General features: G+C 48.4%; 11 protein-coding genes across 11 annotated transcripts; 7 read left to right on the forward strand and 4 right to left on the reverse strand.

Annotated features, from left to right (window-relative positions):
• Positions 1-1,442: 1,442 nt before the first annotated feature.
• On the forward strand, positions 1,443-4,834 carry N7500_005793 (uncharacterized protein; the record flags this gene model as incomplete). Its single annotated transcript, XM_056676937.1, has 4 exons — positions 1,443-1,763; positions 1,817-2,556; positions 2,612-3,635; positions 3,689-4,834. Coding segments are annotated over 4 exons (3,231 nt in total), but the record flags the coding sequence as incomplete, so codon positions are not given.
• Positions 4,835-5,132: 298 nt separating this feature from the next.
• On the reverse strand, positions 5,133-6,878 carry eng2 (putative GPI anchored endo-1,3(4)-beta-glucanase; the record flags this gene model as incomplete). Its single annotated transcript, XM_056676938.1, has 1 exon — positions 5,133-6,878. One exon carries the CDS (start codon positions 6,876-6,878, stop codon positions 5,133-5,135), a length of 1,746 nt encoding a protein of 581 aa, XP_056531938.1.
• A 2,269-nt stretch (positions 6,879-9,147) lies between these two features.
• Positions 9,148-10,151, forward strand: N7500_005795 (RTA1 domain-containing protein; the record flags this gene model as incomplete). The annotated part of the gene is made up of 3 exons (XM_056676939.1): positions 9,148-9,301; positions 9,369-9,617; positions 9,676-10,151. The coding sequence occupies 3 exons, from the start codon at positions 9,148-9,150 to the stop codon at positions 10,149-10,151; spliced, it is 879 nt and encodes a 292-aa protein (XP_056531939.1).
• Positions 10,152-10,490: 339 nt separating this feature from the next.
• N7500_005796 (Con-6 family protein) lies at positions 10,491-10,888 on the forward strand (the record flags this gene model as incomplete). Its single annotated transcript, XM_056676940.1, has 3 exons — positions 10,491-10,570; positions 10,624-10,773; positions 10,828-10,888. The coding sequence occupies 3 exons, from the start codon at positions 10,491-10,493 to the stop codon at positions 10,886-10,888; spliced, it is 291 nt and encodes a 96-aa protein (XP_056531940.1).
• Positions 10,889-10,994: 106 nt separating this feature from the next.
• Positions 10,995-11,624, reverse strand: N7500_005797 (uncharacterized protein; the record flags this gene model as incomplete). Its single annotated transcript, XM_056676941.1, has 2 exons — positions 10,995-11,339; positions 11,394-11,624. 2 exons carry the CDS (start codon positions 11,622-11,624, stop codon positions 10,995-10,997), a joined length of 576 nt encoding a protein of 191 aa, XP_056531941.1.
• Positions 11,625-13,237: 1,613 nt separating this feature from the next.
• Positions 13,238-13,945, forward strand: N7500_005798 (phosphoribulokinase/uridine kinase family protein; the record flags this gene model as incomplete). The annotated part of the gene is made up of 1 exon (XM_056676942.1): positions 13,238-13,945. One exon carries the CDS (start codon positions 13,238-13,240, stop codon positions 13,943-13,945), a length of 708 nt encoding a protein of 235 aa, XP_056531942.1.
• A 127-nt stretch (positions 13,946-14,072) lies between these two features.
• N7500_005799 (GFA family protein) lies at positions 14,073-14,618 on the reverse strand (the record flags this gene model as incomplete). Its single annotated transcript, XM_056676943.1, has 3 exons — positions 14,073-14,237; positions 14,291-14,452; positions 14,511-14,618. 3 exons carry the CDS (start codon positions 14,616-14,618, stop codon positions 14,073-14,075), a joined length of 435 nt encoding a protein of 144 aa, XP_056531943.1.
• Positions 14,619-14,882: 264 nt separating this feature from the next.
• N7500_005800 (translation initiation factor eIF-2B subunit family protein) lies at positions 14,883-16,523 on the forward strand (the record flags this gene model as incomplete). The annotated part of the gene is made up of 2 exons (XM_056676944.1): positions 14,883-14,998; positions 15,113-16,523. The coding sequence occupies 2 exons, from the start codon at positions 14,883-14,885 to the stop codon at positions 16,521-16,523; spliced, it is 1,527 nt and encodes a 508-aa protein (XP_056531944.1).
• Positions 16,524-16,695: 172 nt separating this feature from the next.
• Positions 16,696-17,631, forward strand: N7500_005801 (alpha/beta fold hydrolase; the record flags this gene model as incomplete). Its single annotated transcript, XM_056676945.1, has 1 exon — positions 16,696-17,631. One exon carries the CDS (start codon positions 16,696-16,698, stop codon positions 17,629-17,631), a length of 936 nt encoding a protein of 311 aa, XP_056531945.1.
• Positions 17,632-17,896: 265 nt separating this feature from the next.
• N7500_005802 (putative kinesin family protein (KlpA)) lies at positions 17,897-20,855 on the reverse strand (the record flags this gene model as incomplete). The annotated part of the gene is made up of 3 exons (XM_056676946.1): positions 17,897-18,073; positions 18,142-19,706; positions 19,760-20,855. 3 exons carry the CDS (start codon positions 20,853-20,855, stop codon positions 17,897-17,899), a joined length of 2,838 nt encoding a protein of 945 aa, XP_056531946.1.
• A 625-nt stretch (positions 20,856-21,480) lies between these two features.
• N7500_005803 (coronin) lies at positions 21,481-23,726 on the forward strand (the record flags this gene model as incomplete). Its single annotated transcript, XM_056676947.1, has 9 exons — positions 21,481-21,514; positions 21,565-21,593; positions 21,642-21,701; positions 21,770-21,912; positions 21,966-22,014; positions 22,065-22,168; positions 22,222-22,683; positions 22,737-23,487; positions 23,547-23,726. The coding sequence occupies 9 exons, from the start codon at positions 21,481-21,483 to the stop codon at positions 23,724-23,726; spliced, it is 1,812 nt and encodes a 603-aa protein (XP_056531947.1).
• Between the last annotated feature and the right edge of the window lie 224 nt (positions 23,727-23,950).

Consider the following 23,950-nt stretch of genomic DNA (forward strand, 5'->3'; position numbering starts at 1 on the left):
CATGCAAGAAAATACAAAAAGGGCAGAATGATCGGCATAAGTCTGATCGGATCAGCATTCTTCAAATGGATCCCGGCTGGTCTCCGAGGACGCTTATGCCCCTAATTTTATAGATCCGATCCTTGGATCTGAGCATTCCCAGCTTTCCGGATGCTTCTCCCGGCCCGCTCCCGATCCATTTCTATGATTGGAGGACCATATATATGGACTTTTCATACTAGACTTCCATTACAAGAATCAACACCAACCATTTGATATGGAACATGATTTGTATTATCGCTCAGTTAGACCATCTTCCAAGGATTTCCTGTTCCCGTCGCTCCTCGGCTCCTCTTCGGCATCCAGGGGTGTAGGGGGCCTTCCCACAATACACTTTTAGTGAGACATCGCTGATGCTGGCCCTTTGCTCCGTGGCTGTCTGGAATGGGTCTTAGTCCGATTTAGCACCGGTGGAAAAGTAAGACTGGTTTTACGCGGTAACTTCGGCAAGTAGTTCAACATATTCGACAACCAATAAAATACAGACCAAACACGTCATTAGAGCATGTCTGGACACAGCGTTTTGTGTAGCCTTGACCTATTACACCCAAAATGCTCCAGGCTGAAGGCTGACTTTCACTGCCGTCATCAGTCACCCTGATTTCCACAATAAATTTTCAGAGTCCCAAAGCAAGATTGAGAACTATGAATATGCAATGAGTTGACGTTACAGCCAATTACGGCCTCAATATTTTATCGGCAAGGTCATTTGCCCAGCGGGGACGGCTAGAAATTATTTGTTTTTCCAACGGTATTTTCATTCCAGCTGAGGCGGATGTGTCTCGGGCAGCTCCGCAGTCTAACGAATGCCACTGGCAGTGATTAAATTTCCCTCCGATGATAGAGAATAATGTTGAACTTGACGCACATGGGTAGAGCTCGACAGGGGAATTATTCCCAAGAGTTGGAATTTGGCCACTAGTGATGTAACTAGTAGATAGCCCACGCCACACTAGATGGAACAAGCCAATCTTGCCATTAGATCAACGCCATTGTTCATTCTAGGCACCTGAAATCTGTGATCTCAAGCTGAGTGTTTGCTGGTGACACAACTCGCTCAGCGAGCCAATCCCTGTGCATTAAACCCGTGCTGTTGTACATGGAGTACGTGCATATGACTATTGCCGAGAACAATATTCTTCCCTCAAGCCCCAACTGTTCGATACGCGCCTTGGTGGCTTGAATTAGCACCTGCATGACTATCACAACATGGCACATTGCTGATCCTGTCTGTTTGCTATTTGGCTGAATCCGTGCGATGTGTATATCTTTCCCGATGCAGACTTTCTTGTGTCGGGCACCCCGAATGCAGTCAGTATAGGCTAATCTGGTAATATGGGTCAGTTCAGCGATCTATTCGAATGGGAACTCATTTCTTAAATACTGCTTTGCCCTCTATATAGCCCTGGAAACACCAAGCTGCTGTGGCACCTCTCCTCCCATTCTATAATACTTCTCTACTCAATATGGGTATCCAGCGTGGAAGTCAGGCAGCACATGCTGGTCCCTCCAGCAATATCAACCCATTGGTGCAGGAGTTTGGATCTCTTCAAGTCCTCGACGACTTGATTCGGTTACGTTCCGCTGATGTCGTCCAATGCCCCATTCTTGCCTATCCTCGTTCCGAGAACGATGCAGCTTCCTATGAGTACTACACCGGGAAACACTTGGATGCTATGATAAACCAAGCTGTCATTATGCTCATAGGTGATGGATTCAAGCAGGTAGGTCATTAATTGAGCTCTTTCTTCCGACATTCTGACAAATCGATGTTCAGCGAATACAAAGCCCGTCCACCGTGGCACTTCTTACTTTGTCCGACCTCAACATGGTGATCACCTTCTTTGCCCTAAGTCGACTAGGCTATACTGTCATGATGCTCTCACCAAGACTTTCGGGCGAAGCCTGCGTCTCATTACTAGAAACGGTCAACTGCGAGTCAATCATATATAGCCAAGCTCCAAATATCCGCTCAACATTGGGTGACATCCTCCGTCGGAGGCTAGTGAGCTGCCGTCCAATACTCTCATGCTCTTTGTACAACAAGACACAATCGCCATCGCTTGTTTTGCATCGCAATCGAAACCCCGAGAAAGTCGCCTTAATCCTTCATTCCTCAGGATCGACAGGTACCCCAAAACCACTCTTTCTCACACACAAAGCCATCATGACTCACCCGCTGAGGGGTCCTGGTTTCACTTCCTTCAATACTCTGCCATGGTATCACCTCCATGGGCTATCCACAGCATTACAGGCGATGTGGATGAGAAAGACGGCCTATATGTGGAATGCTGCGCTGCCTTTGACTGCAGAACTCGTTGCTAGCGCCCTCGCAGAAGCCAAACCAGAGTCTATAGCAGCGGTTCCCTATATGCTTCAAATTTTGATTGATGATCCTCGCGGTATCACAGCGCTGAGGCAATGCAAGTTGGTCACATATGGAGGTGCACCCTGTCCCGACGAACTGGGCGATCGCCTGGTAAGTGAAGGAGTACACTTTGGAGGTTCATTCGGCCTGTAAGTAGGATTCTGCGGATACCCACATAGTCACACCAAGTCTAACAAATTGTAGCACCGAGGCTGGCCTTGTTGCAGAATCAATTTCCCGACCAAAAGGTGACCCTTACTGGAACTATCTGAAATTCTTCGACAATATCCAACCATATGTTTGGATGAAGCCCATCTCTGAATCAGACTCGCTTTTTGAATGCGTTTACCTTGCTGGCCATCCGGCATTAACAACTTCGAATTCAAACGAGCCACCAGGGTCCTTCCATTCAAAAGATGTCTTCATTCCTCATCCTACAATTGCGGGAAGATGGAAATACATCTCACGGCTGGACGATCGAATTAACCTAGTGAATGGCGAAAAGGTCCTACCACTCCCGATTGAAGGTCACATCAAACAACACCCTTTCATTCACGACGCAGTTGTGGTCGGAGTAGGCAAAGCTGCTCCAGGACTATTGATCTTGCGAGCGGACGACCCTGAAGCCAACTCTCTCTCAGAAGACAACTATCTCAATGCAATCTGGCCAATAATTCAAGAAGCCAACTCTCAGGCAGAGAGTTTCTCTCAAATATCCCGGAACCTGGTTGCTATACTGCCATATGACGCCAAGTTTGCTCGAACAGATAAAGGGTCCATGATCCGGGCGCAGGTCTACCAAGAACACAGTGAACTTATCGAAGACCTTTATACGGAGAAGGAACAGATTCATGGGAAGCTGCTGCTTGATGAAGCGGAAACAGAACGCATTCTTTTTCAACTAGCCCAGCAAGAACTTGGAATACCTATTTCTAGCGTCGATGCGAACTTCTTCTCCGAGGGTGTGGATAGTCTCAAGGCAATCCATTTCAGACGTCTTATTCTACAACATTTCAAGTTTGAGATGAGCCAGGCTCCTGGTCCGAACGTCATATTTGAAGCGGGCTGTATATCACAGTTAGCTCGGCATATCTGTGCCTTGCAAAAAGGGGAGGCAATTGAAGACGCCGATAATGATGTCTCTTTAATGACTGAATTGGTCAAGAAATACTCTGTATTTGAGAGGCACACGCCCCGGCCGCACGCTTTCTCAGGAACCAGCAGTGTGGTGAGTGACTATATTCCTGTCGGAGCTCGGATGCAGAAACTAACATAACCAAGCTTTTGACAGGAGCTACCGGGTCAATTGGGGCCCATGTCTTATATGAGCTTCTCAACGACGACACTATTTCCACAGTGTACTGTCTCACACGACGTGAATCGCCACTAGACTCAATTCTCCGCACTCTCACGGACAAAGATCTTCCCATATCCCCCGAACAGAGAGCAAAGATCGTCGCCTTCAACAGCCGTATTGAACAGCCCAACTTTGGGCTATCGCTGGATCAAAATACAATCATGCACATGCTCGACACGGTCTCGCTCATTATCCACACAGCATGGCCCGTCAATTTCAATCTTCCCTTGGCTGAGTTTGAGCCACACATCCAGGGATTATACAATTTGATCCAACTCTCCTTATGCGTGCATAGACGTGAGCCTGCCGTCCTGATGTTCTGCTCGTCCGTCTCAACCGCGCTCGGATCTCGATCACCCGACATCCTAGAAGAACCAGTCGACTTGGATTGCGCCCTTATGGGCTACGGGCAGTCCAAGCTAGTTGGAGAGCGGATTGTGAGTAACGCACGACGCAATGGAGCACGGGCTTATTCTCTTCGAATTGGCCAAGTCTCAGGTCACTCGAAGAAAGGCCTTTGGAATGACTCCGAGGCTCTGCCGTTAATGATCCGGTCGGCACTAACACTCGGTGCATTGCCCGAGCTGTCGCAGATATGTTCTTGGCTTCCGGTGGATAAGCTGGCGGCCACTATTCTTGAACTTGCGAGCACGTGTGCTGCGCCAAGTGTGTTTGGAGAAAATCCGGCGTCGAACTCAGCTGTAGTGGAGTACGTTGATGACTCGATTTTCAATTTGTGTAATTCTCGCGAATTCACCTGGTCGTCTTTGCTACACACGTTGAAGAGTTGTGGGTTCCGATTCGACACCGTACCTTTTGAAGAATGGCTGATGAGACTTCGTCGGAGTGAGACGAGGGGTGAGGAACATGTCAATCCGGCGGTCAAGCTCATTCATCATTACGAGACGATGCATGGGAATGAATCATCTTTACAAAATGGACCAAAAAGGTTCATTACGGAGAAAGCTGAAAGAAGTAGTGTAACTTTGCGAGATGGCGGACTGAGAATAATTGATGATGGAATTCTGAGATGCTACGCCCAGGACTGGTTGGCGAGGTGGACAGCCTAGACCGCAGAGCATTTGAATTTGGGCTAGAGGGGACGGAGTCTGGGGATAAATGGTGTCAGTCTGCACATGTAAATACGAAAATTATCACTGATGTTTCAAGGAAACAATTCATCATTAACTAGTTACGCTTGCTTTTGCGTTTAGTGTGCAAGAAAAGGTAGGACGCCCTGGCAAAAGGCAGACTGATTCGAAATAAGATGAAGTCTACGGCCATCTTTAGGGCCTGCTGTACAATATTGAAAAAACAAAATCCACCGCCAAATTTGCACCAATTCCAAATGAGATCTATCGCAGATATTTAAGCCAAAAAGGCAACAATGAGCCAAGAGAGGAGAGCCGACATGCTTATAGACAGCCGGTCGGCGGCGCCGGTGAAGACAGGACCGAAACTAGATTGAGAGCCGCTTGGGTTATAGGAGCCCGATGTAGCAGATGGAGGGACATCGGTAGGGGCAGGGGCCGGAGCGTTGGAGGCCTCATATGGAACGGATGAGACAAAGGCAGAGGGGGGCGCAGAAGGCTTCGCCCATGAAGCACCGAAGCTCTGGCTGGTGGCGGAAATGTAGCCAGCATGGCTCTGACCAGATGCGACGGATGCGTGATTGGAAAGAGGGTCCGCACCTGCCGCAGGGGTCGTTGCCTCGGTATCTTGGCCGTTGGCTGAGATTTGGACAGATTGCACAACCGGAGCGGGTGCAGTTGTTGCTACAGAGTGGGCGGCAATAGCGGAAGATTTCTCATCCTCAGGGCAAACGGTCTCAGTCGCAGTGACGATAGAGGTGATAGTACGAGTCTTCTTGCTGGTGGCAGGGTGTTCGACTTCTTCAGTGGCAGGGCTTTCGGCAGTAGCTGCAGCAGTAGGAACAGATGTAGGAGTCAACTCCTGAATTGCTCCGGCGGTTTCGTCTTCCGTGGAAGCAGTTGAGTGCACAGCAGTAGCGGTATCAGTAGCATGTGTCGCGAGAGTAGCGGTATGAGTAGCGTGTGTCTCGGCAGTCGTGTGAGACACCACAGGGGCAGCGGCAGTTGTATCCGGTTTGGGCTCGGATGACGGGGCTGAGGCAATTCCCTTCACGCCGGTCTGATAGATCTTGACCGAGTTGATCTCCCAGTATGACTCTGCAAACTGGGTCGGGTTATTGGCGACGTAGTTGTGGCAGCTCTGGACAGAATCGCCGCCGGTCATGGGGCAACCAGAATCACCATACACATTTCCTGCCCAGTCGCCGCAGAAAGTGGTATCAAATACAAATGACTGGGCCTTGAAAGCGTTGGCAACGTCGCACGATTCTTGCACCACAGCCATCGGAGTACCAAATTCTGTTACATCGGGCTTGCCGCTGGTAATCGAGGCCGGGATCGAGCTTCGGGGGAAGTACCAAATTTTGAGAGATTCGTCGGTCCACTGCAGCGTATACACACCACCGTTTTTCTTGTTGAAAGGTGTGCCATAGCTGCCCTGGTGACCCTCGATCACACAGCCGACGGTGCCTAGATCCTCACCACAACCTGTAGCGTTGACCGACCCAGTCATATCCGTATCTGTCAAACTGCAAGTGCCGGCTGTATGCATGACAATTTTGTTGTAGTCCTGCATGTTGACACCTTCGATTATATCAATCTCGCCATCTCCTGGCCAGTTCTTTCCGACAGACCAGAAGGCAGGCCAGGTACCGCAGACGCTACCAGGCATGTGGGCGATGTCGGCGATGACGAGAGACTGGTCGTAGTATTTTTTGCTGCCAATCCGTACCGAATCACGGCCCTTTTTGCCTTTGGGGTCCAGCTTGGTAGCATAATCGACACCAAGATACACACTGCCAGAATCAGTGACCTTGACAAGGCCTGTACTTTCGGCAGTCTCTTTGTCGAGATAGTTCACAAAGCCGTTGGTCGGGTCCGAGCCAACGTGGAAATTGAAATAATCCAGGAAATTCTTTCCCTGCCAAGTCTCCACCAGGGAGTAACTTGTAGCTGCCACGGGGGAAGCTAATAGAGCGAGCATCAGCGATCCAGCGCCCAATGAACGTGTTGAAGAAACCATCTTGTCTGGAGACGTATAACAAGACCAAATGCTTGTGAGGTAATCCAGAAAGCGATAAAAGACAAAAAAAGAGAAAGTGCAATTGATAAGAAAGAAAAGCAACTAAAAGAAAGACTGACAATTCCAGATTGTCAACAAGGAGAAAGGAATGTGAGCGTGTCGAACGTAGCGGAGCAACAGTGGGAGGTATTTGACCCAAATATCTTTCACCAGCCGCACAAGCCCATATTCTTTTTCATGCTAAATTATGTTAGGTACAGCATTGAAAACTGGGGATGGACTTTTCCATCCAGTAACAACTCAGTGCCTGAAACCTTTGACTGCGGTAGTGAGTAGATGTCTGTGATAGGCTGGAACGGCGGAGTCGAGAGGCCTCCGTGGCGTTGTAGTCAGGAGTACGAGTCCACTCATGGTGATCCATTCTTCAGAGCAATAGGCCGAGCAACACAAAAAAGATCGACTAGTGGCTGTGACGGCGGTTAAGGGGGGATGTAGGGTGTCAACCTGAAACCCCTAGCCCACTCGAGGGGTAACCCAAAACAAACGGTGAAACAGGAGATTTTTACCATCTGAGCAGAAACGAAGATAGAGAGATAGATAGGAGAAGAGGATGTGAATGAAAATATACTCCGTACAGACAGTCAAATCTTCGAGATCTCTCGACTTTGTCACATTCCCAAGTTCGAATGAAAATGTTGTAGACATGTGATCGGAGTTGCCGCTCTCTCCACTTCGCCTCCGATCTACATCTCTTCCTCCCGAGGTCTTGGCCTGTTAGCGCTTAGGTCTAGACTGTACTTCGACTCTCTCTAATTCTCGGTTGATAGTCGGAGAACAAAGTACGGAGATAAATTCAAGTTTTCATTTCACAGATCACATTGTTCAAATATCCTATACACTCGGCAAGCCAACACCTATCCAGGGCACCAGATAGCAAATTGCAAAGATGAGGTACCTCTTGTATGGAAATCCTGTATAAAAGGTACATAAACACATAAACCTCGAATTTCTTCAGCGCTCAAAATAGGAAGAGTTGAAAAAAGTCGGGGATTTTTGTGAATGTTATGGGGTTGTTTGTACTCCGTACAAAGGATACCTATTGTTTACAATTTGTAATCGAGTGTCCACCCCGGGCACTAGGGCCAAGTGAGGGATTGATGAGCTTGCCACAATGTGTCTCTGAAGGATTAATAACCTTCATGTAGGCACTTCGCTGTATATTCATCGAATTGTGCGTATTATAATGAGCGCTCATTGCCACAAAACAGTGACAAACTTTAGATTGTTCCATCGCTCTACTCTTCTCCAGTGCCGATAGCATGTTGTGTCTTGGAGTACCATTCAAAATATATATTGTCACGGCAATATTATGAAAGTTGTGTTGTGCCTAAATGATATATTTCAGCGCAGACTACATTATCAAAAATCTTGTTGGGAAATCCCATTCTCGCAGCCGAGTGTATACTTCTCTGTTCATTGTGCAGTGCATTGAGGTATATTTTGGTGGATGCCCACACCGGTGGTTAGCAGAAGATTGACCAGTTGGCGATGTGCACCACGCGTTGCCAGGCACATGATATATCATCTGTGGTTGGAGAATAAGTCTAGTAGGAGCATAAACTAGGTATCTCTCCTTATATACATACACAAGACATCCCTCTTACCTCTGGAGATGGGCCATTTTGGGGGGTATTTCGTTCATCGGTCTCTTATAAGAAACGCGGTGAAAAAAAATCTTATATGTTAAGGTTACGCCTTGGTAGGTAGGTAGAGTATCGAAGGGATACTGCTAGCTACAGATTAGGATCTCGTACTCGTAATTTTTTCTGTTTTGGGAGATCCATAACACATTTGATTGGACAATATACCACGATCCTCTTAGGTGGATCAGAGAAACCAACCTGCACAAGCTTGACCCTCTTTCGTTCTCGGATAATTCGTATTCTTGTACTCAAAAGGACTAGTTCTTCCTTTTTTTGAGCCCTCTCAACAAAAAGTGATCTCTAATTGTGGGGCTGAAGCATCTACCAGCTCCAAGGCAGAGAAATATCAGCACAGCGTGTATGGATCGGACAAGATGAAAAGATACTTAAATAACAAAGTTCTTCTTATAAGAGAGGCTATATTTCTTTTACTGAATCTATTCAACATACTGTCTTTCCACTCCTTCCTATCTTTGAGTATCATCGCCTATCTTTCTTGAATACAACCACTTTCCAAGACCAGCCATCTTATTCCATAACGACCTTGGACGTTACGCTCTCTCGTCATGGCCGAAGGATTTAAATTATACCATTATGACCCGTCTGCCGGTTCTGCTGTCGCCTTTGCAGCAATTTTTGGACTCACTACCGCCATACATCTCTGGCAATTAGGCCGGAACCGAACCTGGTACTTCATACCGTTTGTGATTGGTGGCTTATGTGTGTACTCCTTGATTCTTCATTCTTCACTTTTGAAACTGTGCTCATTGTATTTCACTATCTTCAGTCGAGGCATTCGGATACTTGGCAAGGTATGCCAGCTCGGAGGAAGCCCCGGATTTTACCACCAAGCCGTATATTGCACAGAGCTTGATGCTACTGCTGGCACCTGCATTCTTTGCTGCTTCTATATATATGGTTCTGGGACGTATCATTCGTCTACTGAACGGAGCTTCATGTTCCCTAGTCAGGCCATCATGGCTGACCAAGATATTTGTGACGGGTGATGTGTTGTCATTTTTCATCCAGAGCGGAGGTACGTGACTCAAGTTATCTGTAACATAAAACGCCACTAACTTCGTTCTTTCCTTAAGGAGGTGGCATGCTTGCTACGGCGAAGGACAAGTCGAAAGTAAAACTTGGAAACAATATGATTGTTGTCGGACTCTTTGTTCAAATCCTGTTCTTTGGGTTTTTCATTGTTGTTTGCGTGGTTTTTCATCGCCGCATGCTAGCTACACCTTTGCATGCTATAGGCGACAGTCAAATCCCCTGGACTCGCTATATGAAAGTCCTTTATATGGCCAGTGTCTTGGTCTTGGTCCGATCAATCTACAGAGTGGCCGAGTACGTCCAGGGCAGCGATGGATTTCTTCAAAGCAAAGAGGCATTCATATATGTATTTGATGCGGCGTTGATGTTTGTTTGCTGTCTGCTTTTCAACTTCTTTCATCCGAGTAAGATTCTCTCGGGATATCGCAAAACCCAAGAAGACCCGGATGTGGAATTGATGCATCATGGTGGTTATACAGGGTACACGGGACAAGGTGACTATAACAGTCCGCATTGAATTGCCATTTCTTTTGTCAAATTGTGGTTCTTTGTATATTAGAAATTTGTTTATCAATGACAATTGAGTGGGGAATATACCCCATATCCCAAAGTGTTTCGAACCTAGGATCAAACCCCTTGGTAGCCTTGAGATATTTTGCAAGTAGGATTGGCAGCTAGAACTATACGCTCGGGGTGTTTCCGGTGCTCCTAGCATCTATTGTCCGATCGTGATGGTAATATGACGTTATAACACCGGGCCTTTCTGCTATTCCCTCGCTCTTATGGATGTCTTGACAAATGTTACCGTCAACCTTATGTTCAGGACAATTGAGATTTTTTTGAAATACCTAAATGCATGATGTCAAGCCTCGGGGAAGCTAAAGATCTCGATTTATCTATCGAAGACGAATTGAACGCGAGGCGTGGCTATACAGCGTGAGCTTGACCGTTTCTATCTAATTTTTATAGCTGTCATTGATCCTCCCTAGTGCTGTGAACAACCCTAAAGTATCCAGAAAGTCCAAGCGTAATGCGCTGGATCTTCTCAATGATGAGATTGACGGGGATACACCTCGACATTACCTTGATGAGGCTCCTCCAGACCAGAGCACCCCGAGCGGTCTAGGTAATATGGAAAGGTTAGTATATTTTCCGTACAATATCGAGTCAGTCGCTAACAACTATTCATTCAGGACTAAACGCAAGTCTCACCACACCAATCAAAGCGAAAATGGCTCGTCGAGAATTGATTAGTATCCAGGATAGGAATTCAATTATATTCACGCATTTACATATTCTAAAGGCTCAAAGTTGGAAAAGCAAAGAAGTCTATATTGCTGGAATAGCTTTCCTGCCGTATCTACTCTAGTGGCGCACTTAGCATGCTTTCCTCCTCTGGCCACTTCCGGAACAAATCCTGAAGATGATCCAGTGGAGCTGAGAGCAGACTGGCTGCAGTCTCATAGCGCGGTTGGTCCAGGTCATATGAATGGGAGCGAGAGGGCACAAACATCTTTGTGCGGTTAAGAGAGTTAGCCAACTTCTCGCTCTCTTCTGAAGTGAGGGACTCCTCCAATATGATCAGGTCGTTTGCCTCTTCGTCTTGCATATGCTGGGCAAGACCTTCCATCAGCATTGTGATGGTAGGGATGAAGCGTGGATCGGAGCAGTTTAGGTCCTGGAAAACGTCGAGCATCTCTTTGAGCTGTGTCATGTCAGAATCGTTCTCTTTATCAATGGTATGAATGTGAACACTTACCGCTGAATGTTCACGCCGATCATCATCTGTCTTCGCCTTGCCTTCCGGGCGAAGCTTTTCCAATGCAGGGAACACTACTAATTCCTCGGCGACCGCGTGTCGTGCAAGCTCCCAGGTAAATTGATTTTGAAATCGGGTTTGTTCATCTTCATCTTCAGAGTTGACAATGATGTTGTAACAAGATTCCAGTTTCCGGTGATCATCTTTGATCGCCTCGCTTATTCGAACCATTTTGGCTTAGTTATTGTGTGAACAACCTTTGAAGTTCACCCTAACAATCTTTCCTTCCCTCTCGGATACTGGTTGAGTGAAGCCATTATGACGTTTCAACGGTTTTACAGGAACGAGTGCGAACGCCATTCACAGTCGTGGAACGTGATTCCGAAGTGAGCAACTCCGAACATCGAATAGCGCCTGACGTTACTCTGGAGATAACATGATCTTTAAAAAAAAGAAGAAATGAAGAATGAATCAACAGATACTAATGTTCTTTGACCACATGACCTCTCTGTCTAATCTGACATATGCATAGTGCCCAAAGTGCCTTGATTATTCCAATGCAGGGGTTGAAGGGCCTGAGGGGGTGCATGGAATGCCTTGGGTACATATCTCGTATTCGACCTTTTTTCTTGCTTGTACTTTTCCTTTTGCCATGAATTAATATCTCCTGACAGTCCTACTAAAAGGAGCACGTGGACCTATAATGGAGAGTCAGGGCCAGCGGTTAGAGAGGCTGAGATTATTCCCAGGTGATCATGTCTGACAGGATCTACAGAGAACAGATCCATCCAGAGCCAACTCAGATCTCTAGTCAGAGTCCCCGAGCTATGTGCGGGCAGATGAAGGGTGGACTTTGCGGTCGCATCTCCCAGTGGCTATGGTCTGGATGGCGGGGTACGGCATTCCAAGACACATCCCCGGATTTTCAGCCATATCAACTTCATCCGGGGGACTGTAAAGCCTGTCGTGAACAACGCACTACTTGTGATCATACACGACCTCAGTGTTCTCATTGTTGGTCACAGCAGCTCTTATGCTTCTACGTGGACCCGAAACAGAAAAAGCTTCGGAAGCCAACAGTCCGTGAAGTGGAAACGGTCTCTACAGTTTTGACTAGAGACGTGATGTGAATATGATTGTTTCCTGTTGCATCCCCTTTTTTTGGTCAATCAATTTGAACCGTTCGATTTTCTCGGGTTCGTTGTCGCAGGTCTGGCGTCTTGGAGGCTATCAAAGCCCGAGGCGCATGGTTCTTTTTGGCCCGGCCATTTCTGGCGTTTTAGCATGTTTGTTTTCTCTTGAAAGTTACATTTCACCGGTTCTGATTCCTAGTCTCATTAAACCAAAATCAAAGGAGAAGTTCTTTTTGAAGTTCCTATGAAGTTGATGATAGATTACCAGCCGGTGTAACGCCGGAGAATTGTGTTCCGAGATGATTTTGGTATCAAAATGGTTTGATGAACCATCAACACCTCCAATTCCCCCCCTTTTTTCTGACTTGAGCCCAAAAGCACACTTGCAAAGATCCTAATTGAGCAGGAATGCCGAGTCGGGCTAATACTGAGTGCCACTGTGTTGCTTCGGAACACTGTGACCCGATACCCGCTCCACCAACACATACATAACTCGGCCCTGCACGATTGTCAGGCAATTTGAAGAATCCTCGGATAGCTGCTGAATTTGATCTTTACTCCTGTGCAGTATGATCCGTTGATTGTCACCAGCCGTGGTCGAGGTATCTACTTCGTTTACATCACTATAAGACACATATATCCATGTGCGATTGATTCAAGGTCAGATACTATCTAGACCTTCATAGCAGTCAACCTAACCTCGGCGTACAGATGGAATCCGAGTACCGGCGACTGGCGAATGCTATCCGCAACCAGGCCGTTGCTCATCCCAAACCACGCCTCCTAGTTGCCATCGCAGGCATCCCTGGTTCCGGGAAGACCACCACAGCCGAGGCAGTAGTGCAACAGTTGAATCAGAGCTCGAATTCCCGCGCTGCCCTTCTCTCTATGGATGGCTTTCATCTCTCTCGGGCAGCTTTGGATCAGCTACCCAACCCCAAAGAGGCACATATCCGTCGGGGAGCTCCATGGACTTTTGACGTGGAGCGGTTTGTAGCGTTTGTCTCTCGACTCCGCATCTGGGCAGATGAAACACCGCTAGCAGCTCCCTATTCTAGAAACTGGTCGTCAGCGGATGTCATTCATGCACCTACATTTGATCACGAAGCGAAAGACCCCGTCGAGAACGGGATTTCCATCACACCGGATGCTTCGATCATTATCATCGAGGGTAACTATCTGCTTCTTGATGAGCCCGGTTGGTGTGAACTTGCTGGACTGGTGGACTATCGTGTCTTTGTCGACTCCGATCCGCTAGAAGCAAGAGCCCGATTGGCCGAACGACATCTACGGGCCGGTATTGAGAAGACGCTGGAAGATGGATATCGCCGGGTGGACAGCAATGATTTTTTGAATGCGATCTCCATTCGAGAGAAACTGCTGGCCACGGATATGGTTGTGAAAAGCGTGACAGTGTAAAACGTACACCATTAAGACTACTTGTATAGAGAGGTGCTGTTGAAGACGAGCAAGCATTCATCTATTTCGTCACTCCTCACTCATTTACTGTCTGCTTATGGAATACATCTACGAATATTTGTCAGAGTTAAAAAGACCAACCTGGGCAGGATATCAGCATGCAAAACTCACTCGGAATCTCCGGCATCCAGCTGGCCCGAGCCTTGCAGAAGAACTCCCCCTTGGGGGGTAATGCTTCGGGGTCATCCAAGGATCCGACACAAATATAACGAAAGTGGTCTTTTGCAGCATCCTGATTCTATTGTTAGAGAAATCCTCCACCAGCTTGTACAAGGCTGGGCATACCCCATATTCTAAGATGAAGCTACCACAATTTTGACAAAACTCTCGATGAATCACAGCTCCAGAGCCGTTATCTGCAACATGTTCTTTCGGTATTCCCTTGGTGAGACTGAATGTCTCCTTTGGGACTTTGGCCGTCAGGCCATAGTTAGTTCCAAAGGCTTTCTATCCGATCATTTTAGATTCAGCGAAGTCACATTGTCATCCACTTTCAAGTATATACCTTGCAGTTACGGCAATGGCAGAGAGATGTTCTCGCATCATCATTCGAAGCGAGCTTCAACTCGTACTCAACATTCCGGCAAATACAGGATCCTGTGAGAGTGGGCATTTTGAAGCTTTGGGCAGTCTGGTATCAGAACATTCAACAAATTATTGTGTGACTGGCCTTTGGAGACCAGTATGAGCTTAGCAAGAGATGATTTCAATTTGTATTCTGAAAATATTTGCAGCGAACGATCTATAGTAGTTCGTCGCGATGTGATGATGCAATGGTGACAGCATTGCGGGTATCCCGAAACTTTGAGCTTATCTACATCGACATACCTGGGCCATCTCCAGGGCTACCTCTCTCCCTGTCTCCAAAAAGACCAAAATGGCCAGCGCATCTGGGTTCATGCGGAGGTCTGTGGTATCCTCATTTATCTATTCGAATGCAGGAACCCCCAAAATTGCTCTATTTCGGCGAAGCGAGAAAGTCAGCACATATCAGTATGTATCCCAAAGTCTTGCTTTTCTATCATCTGTTCGTGTTCTGACTAACTGATCACTGAAGACACCATCTTGCTCCTATTTCAGGCAGTATAGAGGGTCATGAAACACCAGTAGCAGCAGCATGGCGCGAAATGAAAGAGGAGACTACTCTCACCCCCGAGATCTTGATCTTTGGCGACAAGGAAAACCATACACCTTCCGCGATCCTTCTGTTGGTCGGGAATGGACAATTTTTCCATTCCTGTTCCTTCTCAAAGACTGCCGTCAAGGTGGTCGCGGGGAGAAGGGCATTCAAATTGACTGGGAGCACGAAGGCTGGCAGTGGTTTGATCCTGATACGGTCAGAGATGATGAGAAATTCGGTGGGGTGCCACGTTTGAAAGAAAGCTTGCGGCGAGTCTGGTTCGAAGGTGAAATGAATGAGCGCGCTAGCAAGGCCCTTATGACAGGCCTGGAAGACCTGAAAGCAGATCACCAGAGTGGATCGCACGAGCTGACCTCGATTGCGCTGAGGGCATTCCGAGATATTATTGCGCAGATGGGGGAGGACATTGATACAAAGTGGTGGGAAACTGCTCGCATGGCTGCCTGGCATTTGTGGAAGAATGGACGAGAAAGCATGGGGGCAGCCACCTTGAATTCATTTCTAGGATTGTTCGCCGACATGGAAGAGATCGTATATGAGAATCTCGACAGCAAAGTCAAATGGGAACGCCTGTTAGCTTTGCTCGATCACCATCTGGACAAGCGCGAAGAAATGCCCACGCGTATCAAACACTCCTTTGCGGCGTATCTACAATCCAGCGTTCTGTCTACAGCGGAATCACAGCCTCCGCCCTCTCTTGGTGTCCTCACCCTCTCGTCAAGTTCTACCATCCGGGATAGCATTCTGGAGGCTTTCGCGTCCCTTCCAATTCTTAATCTGGACCTTAGGATCCTAGAATCTCGTCCGCTTTGCGAAGGAGTCAAAATGGCGTCCTCCATCTTCTCTGCCTTTCAGTCAAGGTTTCCCTTGTCTTCTGATCGACATTTAAAACTAAGCGTGTACACTGATGCATCTGCTGCTCTCGCCAGCAAGGGAGTGGATTTCGTCCTTCTTGGGGCCGACCAGATCTCGCATCTAGGCGCAGTGAGCAATAAAACCGGATCTTTACCAACTGTTCTGAGTGCCAAATACGTTTGTCCTAGCGCCAAAGTTTTGGTTCTCAGTGAGCTAGAGAAGGTGGCTGAGCCTGGTACCGATACCAATGGTAGCCACGAAGAGAATGATCCGAAAGAACTATTAGGTTGTTGGATGGACAGCGGCATGAAAGGAGTCAAGATTCTTACCGATGGAGCTGAGGCGGCTGGTCGAAGCGATATAAACTACACAGTCGAGGTTAAGAATATCTATTTTGAATGGGTTCCGGCTGAGCTCATAGATGCGTATATCTGTGAGGACGGGACTTTGGACGCCGCGGCTATCCAACAGAAGGCCCAACAGGTGAAGAAGAAGGCGGACAGGTACCTTGGTCAACTCTAGTATCTGGTAATGCACGTCTTGATTCCAAATTGCTTCCGCTTTTTCAACATAGGTCGTACTATTCTAGATGACGTCACAGTTTGATACTAGCATGAACGGAACAAATTGGGTTTCGATTGCATACGACCTAATAGCTTTCCAATAGTGGTGCTACTTCTCAAACTCTTCCAAAATGTCGGAAGTGCTCCGCTCAGGAGCCCATACCTTCAATGTTCCCTCAAAAAGGTTGATATTTGAATATATCGTGCATCGACCATCCACCGAAACAGCAGATCAACACAGCCTGATTGTGGTTCAATCCCCTGGCTGGGGCTTAGGATCCCAGTATCTTCAAAACGGGCTGCAAGGGTTATGGAGACCGGAATACCACATCAGTACTGCAAATACTGAAAGCTTTACTGTCATATTCTTCCATTCTCGTGGGACAAACAGATCATCCAGACCACTGAGATCCCAGATGAGCAGTATGCCCGATCTTGCTTCCGACCTGGAGGATTTCCGACAGCACCTGCATCTGGAACAATATCCGGTCTTACTGGGCCACTCCAACGGCGGAGCGATTGCACTGGGGTATGCAGAGATGTATCCCAGTCGCGTTGGGAAGCTCGTTCTCCTCGATCACCAGCTAGTAGGGTTCCAGGATAAAAGACTGTTGCAATTAGAAGCGACTCGCATAGATCCTCGATACCAGGATGCTTGGGACAGTATGCTGGATCGGAAAACTGATTCCGACGAGGAATTTACAGAGTCAGTGAGAGCCATGTGGCCTTTGTATTTTTTTGATCCACGGCAGTATGTCCCAGAGCTACTGCATGATATCGGTGACCGCAAGTTGTCGGTTTGGTGTTACCAGTCCCAGGCTCGATGTGACAAGGAATTGCTGAATCCAATGCAAATGGTGGAGAAACTTGGTGATGTACAGGCAGAGACTCTCGTCATATTCGGGCGTGAAGATATGATCTGTGGAACAGGGATTGCCGAACGAACAGTTAAGGGCATCAAACATGCGCGACTGATTACCTATGGCGAATGCGGGCATTTCCCTTGGATTGAGAAAAGGGAACAGACGATGATGGATATTCGTAAATTCATTCAAAGGCAAGACTAGCATATATCTAGCAATGTAAACCAAACAGATAGAATGTTAAGAGCATGCGACTGTGCATTGACTAAATCAAATGTATCATTGTCCATACAGTAAATCACACGCTAAGGTAGGAACCAAATATCTCCAAAGGCTTTGACAAAGGAGAAAAACTATCAATGAGCCCAACCAAGACGCCAGGGTAGAGGACAGGATCGTCAAAGACCCCTAACCCAGTAGAGAAAGACTAACAAGATATATGCAAGAAAGTAAAGAGGTATCATCATAATCAGGCGTCGCGAACACGCGCCTGTCGCTTTGCGGTGCCAATGTGGGTGTTGTGTACTTTGGTAGCGAACTTCAAGCTGGTCAAGGTCTCCGACATGTGTGCCTGGAGCGGGCTGACCATAACAAACATGAGAGTCTTGGAGTTGCCACCCAAGGAGAATTGGAGTAGGTAGGTGAGCTAAAAATCGTGTTAATATCTTGCGAGAAAAATGAAAATGAAAATGAGAGTAAAAGAAAACAACATACCTTGCTGTTCCTGTATGGAATATGACCTCCCTCTTTGCCTTGACCGAGAGCTGCAATCACATCGCCCAGAGAGCTGAGACTGCGATTGATGTTTTGAGTCTCTTTCAGGCGCTCGCCAGTCGCTCCACTGTGGCTCAAGCGTTCGCTTCCCGCAAGATCAACAAGGTTCAGCGTACCTTCACTGCGTTCACCGGTGATGTGGTTCTGGCCAGTGAGCTTGAGAATGAAGACAGAGTGGGACCGCGATGAGCGCTCATTGGCCTTGGTCGCTGCTACTGAGCGGTTGGCATCCGCATTCTTCAGAAGAGACTCAACCATCTCGGGGGAGTCAAGGTTGACAGTTGTAATGTCGGTTATAGTAGTCTTGCCCCGCTGCATGTCATGGCGAATCTCATGCTTCTTCTTGTCTAATTCATCCGGGTTGCCCAAAAGATCATTGAGGTTTTCGTTGTAAACTTCGACAAAGTTGCCAGCCATCGAGTACCGCCAACCCTTCTCTTCCAGACCTTGCGCGGTCTCGTAAATCTGGTGAACAGCACGAGGGATCATGCCATCAGCCGATGACATGGTATGCGTCTTGCCACTACCAGTCTGGCCATAACAGAAAATGCAAACATTGTAGCCATCCAAAGCGCTCTGAACAAGCTGGCTAATCTCATCAAAAACCTCAGCATTCTGGGCGGATGGATTGAATACACGATCAAAGGAGAAAGTGTTATTCTTCCGGGTAACCGTTCCAAGGCTGCTCTTCTCTTCGGGACCAAGGATATTAATCTCCTTTCCATCGTCAGTTTCATCGGGATACTGCATAAGAGTGAGATCGGAGGCAGGTTCACTGTTAAGCGAGGGGCGAACTCGACAGAACACACGGATGTTGCCTTTGAGCTCTTGAACCTGGTTATGCAGTTTGCGTCGGAGTGTCTCTTCCCTACGCAGCTTCTCCTTTATTGCCTCCGTTTCGGCAAATGCATCCATCATCTCCCGATTGCACCGCTCAAAAGATTTAGACTGCTCCTCCCGTCCACTTTCAAGGAACTCAATGCGAGCCTTGAGCGCACGAATTGATGACTCTAGCGTAACGCTGTTGCTGCTTGCGGTATCCAGATTGAGTTTGAGTTCCTGCACCGTTCTTCGTTCGCGATCAAGATCTGCCTTCAGAGCCTCTAGCCTATCCTGCAATGTCGTGATCTCGCGATCCTTCCTCTCCAATTCAATTTGGGATTTCTGGATATCAAGTGCAGATTGGGAAGTGAGCTTGCTGAGCGCGCTTGCTCGTGCCGCTTTTTCACCCTCGATCTCACGATCAAATCGTCGTTTCAGGTCATGAACCTCCTCTTGATGTCGGCCATTCATTTTGTCAATTTCTTTCCTGCTTTGTTGCTGGACTGAGTCCAATTCAATGCGATGGCGCTGGTAAAGATCATCCAAAGCGATCTCATGATCTCGCTTGTCCTCTTTACACATTTTCTCTGCGGCATGTAATTGGTTTCGCAGCGAATCTAATTCCACGCGTTGGGTAATATTGAGTTCTTTCACCTCATCCCGAGACTTTTCAAGGTCGCTGACTAGATGGAAGAATTAGATTCATTTCAACATGGCCCGATCCGACTTAACTCACTTCTTGCTTTGTAGATATCAATCGACTCCTTAAGACCCGAGCTTGCCTGGCCTTGCTGATTTACCTGGGCCAGCAAAGTCTGCATCAATCCCTCCATGCTCTTTTCACGAGAATCTTGATCCCATTCCGGGCCTATGATATTGTCAAAACTTCTGATCGAAGACCCTTTGGTCAAAAACGCGGGATGCGAGGATTGCTTGACAATGCGCCGCTGGGGATGTGATGGGGTTCTGTAGGGTGCGGTAGGGGCAGTGATAAAAGGAGAGGACGAGGACTGCATATGTCCGGGTGACTTTGGGGTGGTAACATTCCGAAATGGGGTACTGGGAAACACGGGGATAGTTGCTAGGTTGGAAGGATTTGGAAAAGGGCCAGGCTTCTCAGACACAGAGAGCGATGCCAATTCACAAATCCCATTGCAACCTTCATCCAATCCGGGGGACACGGTTCCAACGGGACAAGAAGGGATACGACTGGGAGATAAGGGAAATTGTAGCATACCCTTTCGTTTTCCTAGCACACTAGGAGACGCGTCTTCCATATGGGTATCTAATGCGCTTGCTGCGCGGGGAATCGATGCGCCGACAGGTCTGCGACCGTTGAAGGACGGTTGGTACCGGGACATGGCCGATGCTGGTCGCGTGCCGGGGCCGACAGTTGAGGAGAAGGAGCCATTGGTTGTGCGAGTTGCGGGTGCGGTGGGCCGGGACATGGTTGAAGATGAGTATGAGTTGCCCCGGTTATGCGCCTTGGTCGTGGTACTAGCCTGTCGAGTGACGGATCCAGGTCTCCTCGTTTCCGGGTTTGCGGTTTTCGGGCGGGTTGCTTCCAGCGCTGTCAGTTCATGTTGCGCCAATGATTCGGGATCCTTCATACGAGACATGCTCATAGCCTTGTTTGCGATTGTACCTGGCGCCATGATGCCGGAGCGCGAATTGGTTGTCGCCAAGCTAGCCTCACGTAGGCCGGCCTGCGGTAGGCGCGTCCGAGTAGAAGCCCTGGTGGTTCGGGTCTGAACATGGTCAACTATGATCTCATGTACTCCGATGGAGTGTAGACTCAATGTGGGGGTGCTCACCATGTTTTCGCCCTCCATATTGGGATTTGTTGACCGCCAGGTTACCGGCGAATAGAGTATCCGGGCGAGAAGGATGAGCTCACGTCCAGCCACTGTATGTGTTGGCCGCTGGGACTGAAAGTTAGCGAGTTGGGATGAGAAGAAGAGGTACAGAACATGCCAATGAATGGTCTGGGCAGTAACCTTGGAAGTATGAGCGTCAAATGAGCGCAAACTGGTTTCTGGAGGGACCGAGATGCAAAGTAAACAAAGGATTGCTGACTCAGGCAGATGTATCACACTAGTCCTAGTCCGGCAATGGCATCAATATTGTCGTATTTGTATTACCAAAGCTGTGTATTTGAACACAGCACGTGAGCGTCCCAAAACCGAAGATGAAGCTCACCAATGAACAAATAAAGAAAGAACAGTTTAAAAAGATGAGATTGTACAATGCCCTGGGAACATCTATTGTTCTTTGTTGACTCCTTTTGAAGCTGCTCCCGAAATTAGTTGGCATTCGTGGGGCGTTCTTTGCCTCCACTCGGATTCCCGAAACGGCCCCAGTAGCCCCGTTGCTTGAGCTTCTCCAACGTCTCTTTCACCTACTCCTTTTTCTTACTTTTTTCTTGTCTCTACGTCTTCGTTTGAACACTTGGTAACCATGTCCGGGCGTTTTGTTCGTTCCTCCAAATATCGTGAGTTACGTCTACAATACAAAATGCGCCTCCCCCGCTGACCCTTACAGGCCACGTCTTCGGGCGATCGACGAGAAAGGTAGGGCTACCTCCTATACCCCCCGATCTCCTATTCTAACTTTCGCAGGATCAATGTTACGATAACCTTCGCGTGTCCCGAAACGCCTGGGATACCAACCTCCTCAAGGTGCGTCTTTTGCCCTCCGCATCACCCCTGACGTTCCACTGGCGAACCCGGTCTTACGGTGCATCTAGGTCAACCCGAAACACATTGCGGTCAATTGGGAAGCAGGTGGTGGCGGGGCTTTTGCGATTATCCCTCTTGAGGAACGGGGCAAGCTACCGGAGCGCATCCCATTGTGCCGAGGCCACACTGCCGTCGTGTTGGACACCGACTGGTAAGGAATTCGAATCTAGAACGCCCACTCCGCACTTCACTGAAACCCTGCAGGAACCCTTTCAATGACGACCTGATTGCCTCTGGGTCCGATGATGGCAAGGTATAGTGGGACATACAACAGCTTTTGCCTCTGCGACTAACCGATTCCAGGTTTTACTCTGGCGGGTTCCAGAGAACTTCACCGTTCGACCTGATACCGATGCCGACAACATCCAGGATCTCGCGCCTATTGGCAAATTGAGTGGCCATCCCAAGTATGAATCCTTGACTCGACTCGTTATCGCTCTATACTTACCCCTCCCTGCAGGAAGATTGGCCACGTGCTCTTCAACCCCGCGGCAGAGAACGTGCTGGCAACGGCCTCGGGCGATTATACCGTGAAGATCTGGGATATTGAAGCTGGTGCAGCTAAGCTTACGCTGAACATTGGCGATATTGTGCAGTCGCAGTCATGGAGTGCCAATGGCTCCCTGTTGGTTACCACCTCGCGTGACAAGAAGCTCCGCATCTGGGATGTGCGACAGGAACGTCCGGCTCACGAGACCAATGGCCACACCGGTGCCAAGAACAGCCGAGCTGTGTGGCTTGGGGAGCGTGATCGTATTGCGACTACCGGTTTCTCCAAGATGAGCGACCGCCAGTTGGCGCTCTGGGATATCCGTGCCGTGCGGGAACCGATCAACGGTTTCAAGACCTTGGATTCTATTTCGGGCGTGTGCATGCCTTTCTGGGATGATGGAAACAGCATGCTATACTTGGCTGGACGAGGGTGAGTGTCCACGATTGAATCCTTATGCTGTCGCAATATCTGATAACCAGTAGTGACGGCAATATCCGGTACTTCGAGCTTGAGAACGACAAGTTTGAGTTCCTGTCTGAGCACAAGTCTGCTGACCCCCAGCGAGGAGTTGCTTTCATGCCCAAGCGTGGCGTCAACATGCATGAGAACGAAGTTGCCCGTGCCTACAAGACCGTCAACGATCAATACATCGAACCCGTCTCATTCATCGTCCCCCGTCGGTCTGAGAACTTCCAGGACGACATATACCCACCCACTGTCGGAGTGACCCCCGCCATGTCTTCGTCTGAATGGCTGGGTGGCAAGGAGGCACTTCCTCCCAAGATCTCCATGGCCAGCCTGTTCGATGGTGAGGGCATCAAGGAGGTGACAGGGGTGGAGGAAAAGCCAACTGGCTCCATGGATGCACCTGCCCCCGAGCCCGCCAAGGCACCTAAAGCCGCTGATACCCCCAAGGAGACCGCCAAGGCTCCCGAGCCTGCTTCCCCAAAGCCTGCGCCCGAGCCCGTCCCGGAACCTACTCCCGTTGCGCGCCCCGCCCCATCGATGAAGGAACAGGGTGCTTCAATGGCCGCCATGGTGAACAAGTTTGCTGATGGGGAGGAGGCTACCGTCTCCGATGATGACGACTCAAGCTTCGAGGAAATCCCCAAGCCTGTTGAGCGTCCCACTCGCTCTGCCCCTGCCGAGGCTGCTTCGCCCCGTGTCAGCAGCCCGTTGAGGCCGAAGGAGGTTGAGACAAAGCCTCAACCTGCCGCGGCTGCCGCTGTTGCTGTAAGTTCCCTGCTCCCTTGGCGAATTTGTTAGGTTGTACCAGCTGCTAATGTTTCCAGACCCCTACTGTCCCATCACCCGCTAGCGAAGCCCCTTCTCCCACCACTTCTATCCCTAAGAACGACATCGAAGAGATTAAAAACCTACTTGCCGAACAAACGAAGACTATTGCCGACCAGGCACAGCAGATGCAAACACTGACTGCCGAAATTGAGGCATTGAAGAGCAAGTTAAACTAAATAATATGGTCCTAATTTGAGTCTCTGGAGGCTGCTAGGTTGGTCAAATATTATCTAGGTACATTCATTGGGAGCCTACAATCCCATACGGTGTTTGACGTATATGAGGCGGTGCAGTGAATAAGATTTTTTGTTTCCTATTAGCGGAATTGTCAATACATTTGCCCTTGAAATCAAAATTTGAATGTTGTGTTCATTGAAGAGCGAAGAGCCATAGTATCTGT

Source organism: Penicillium coprophilum (genome assembly GCF_028826855.1).
Source record: "Penicillium coprophilum strain IBT 35676 chromosome Unknown utg000004l_segment0_segment0, whole genome shotgun sequence".
In the NCBI taxonomy this organism is placed as follows: Eukaryota; Fungi; Ascomycota; class Eurotiomycetes; order Eurotiales; family Aspergillaceae; genus Penicillium; species Penicillium coprophilum.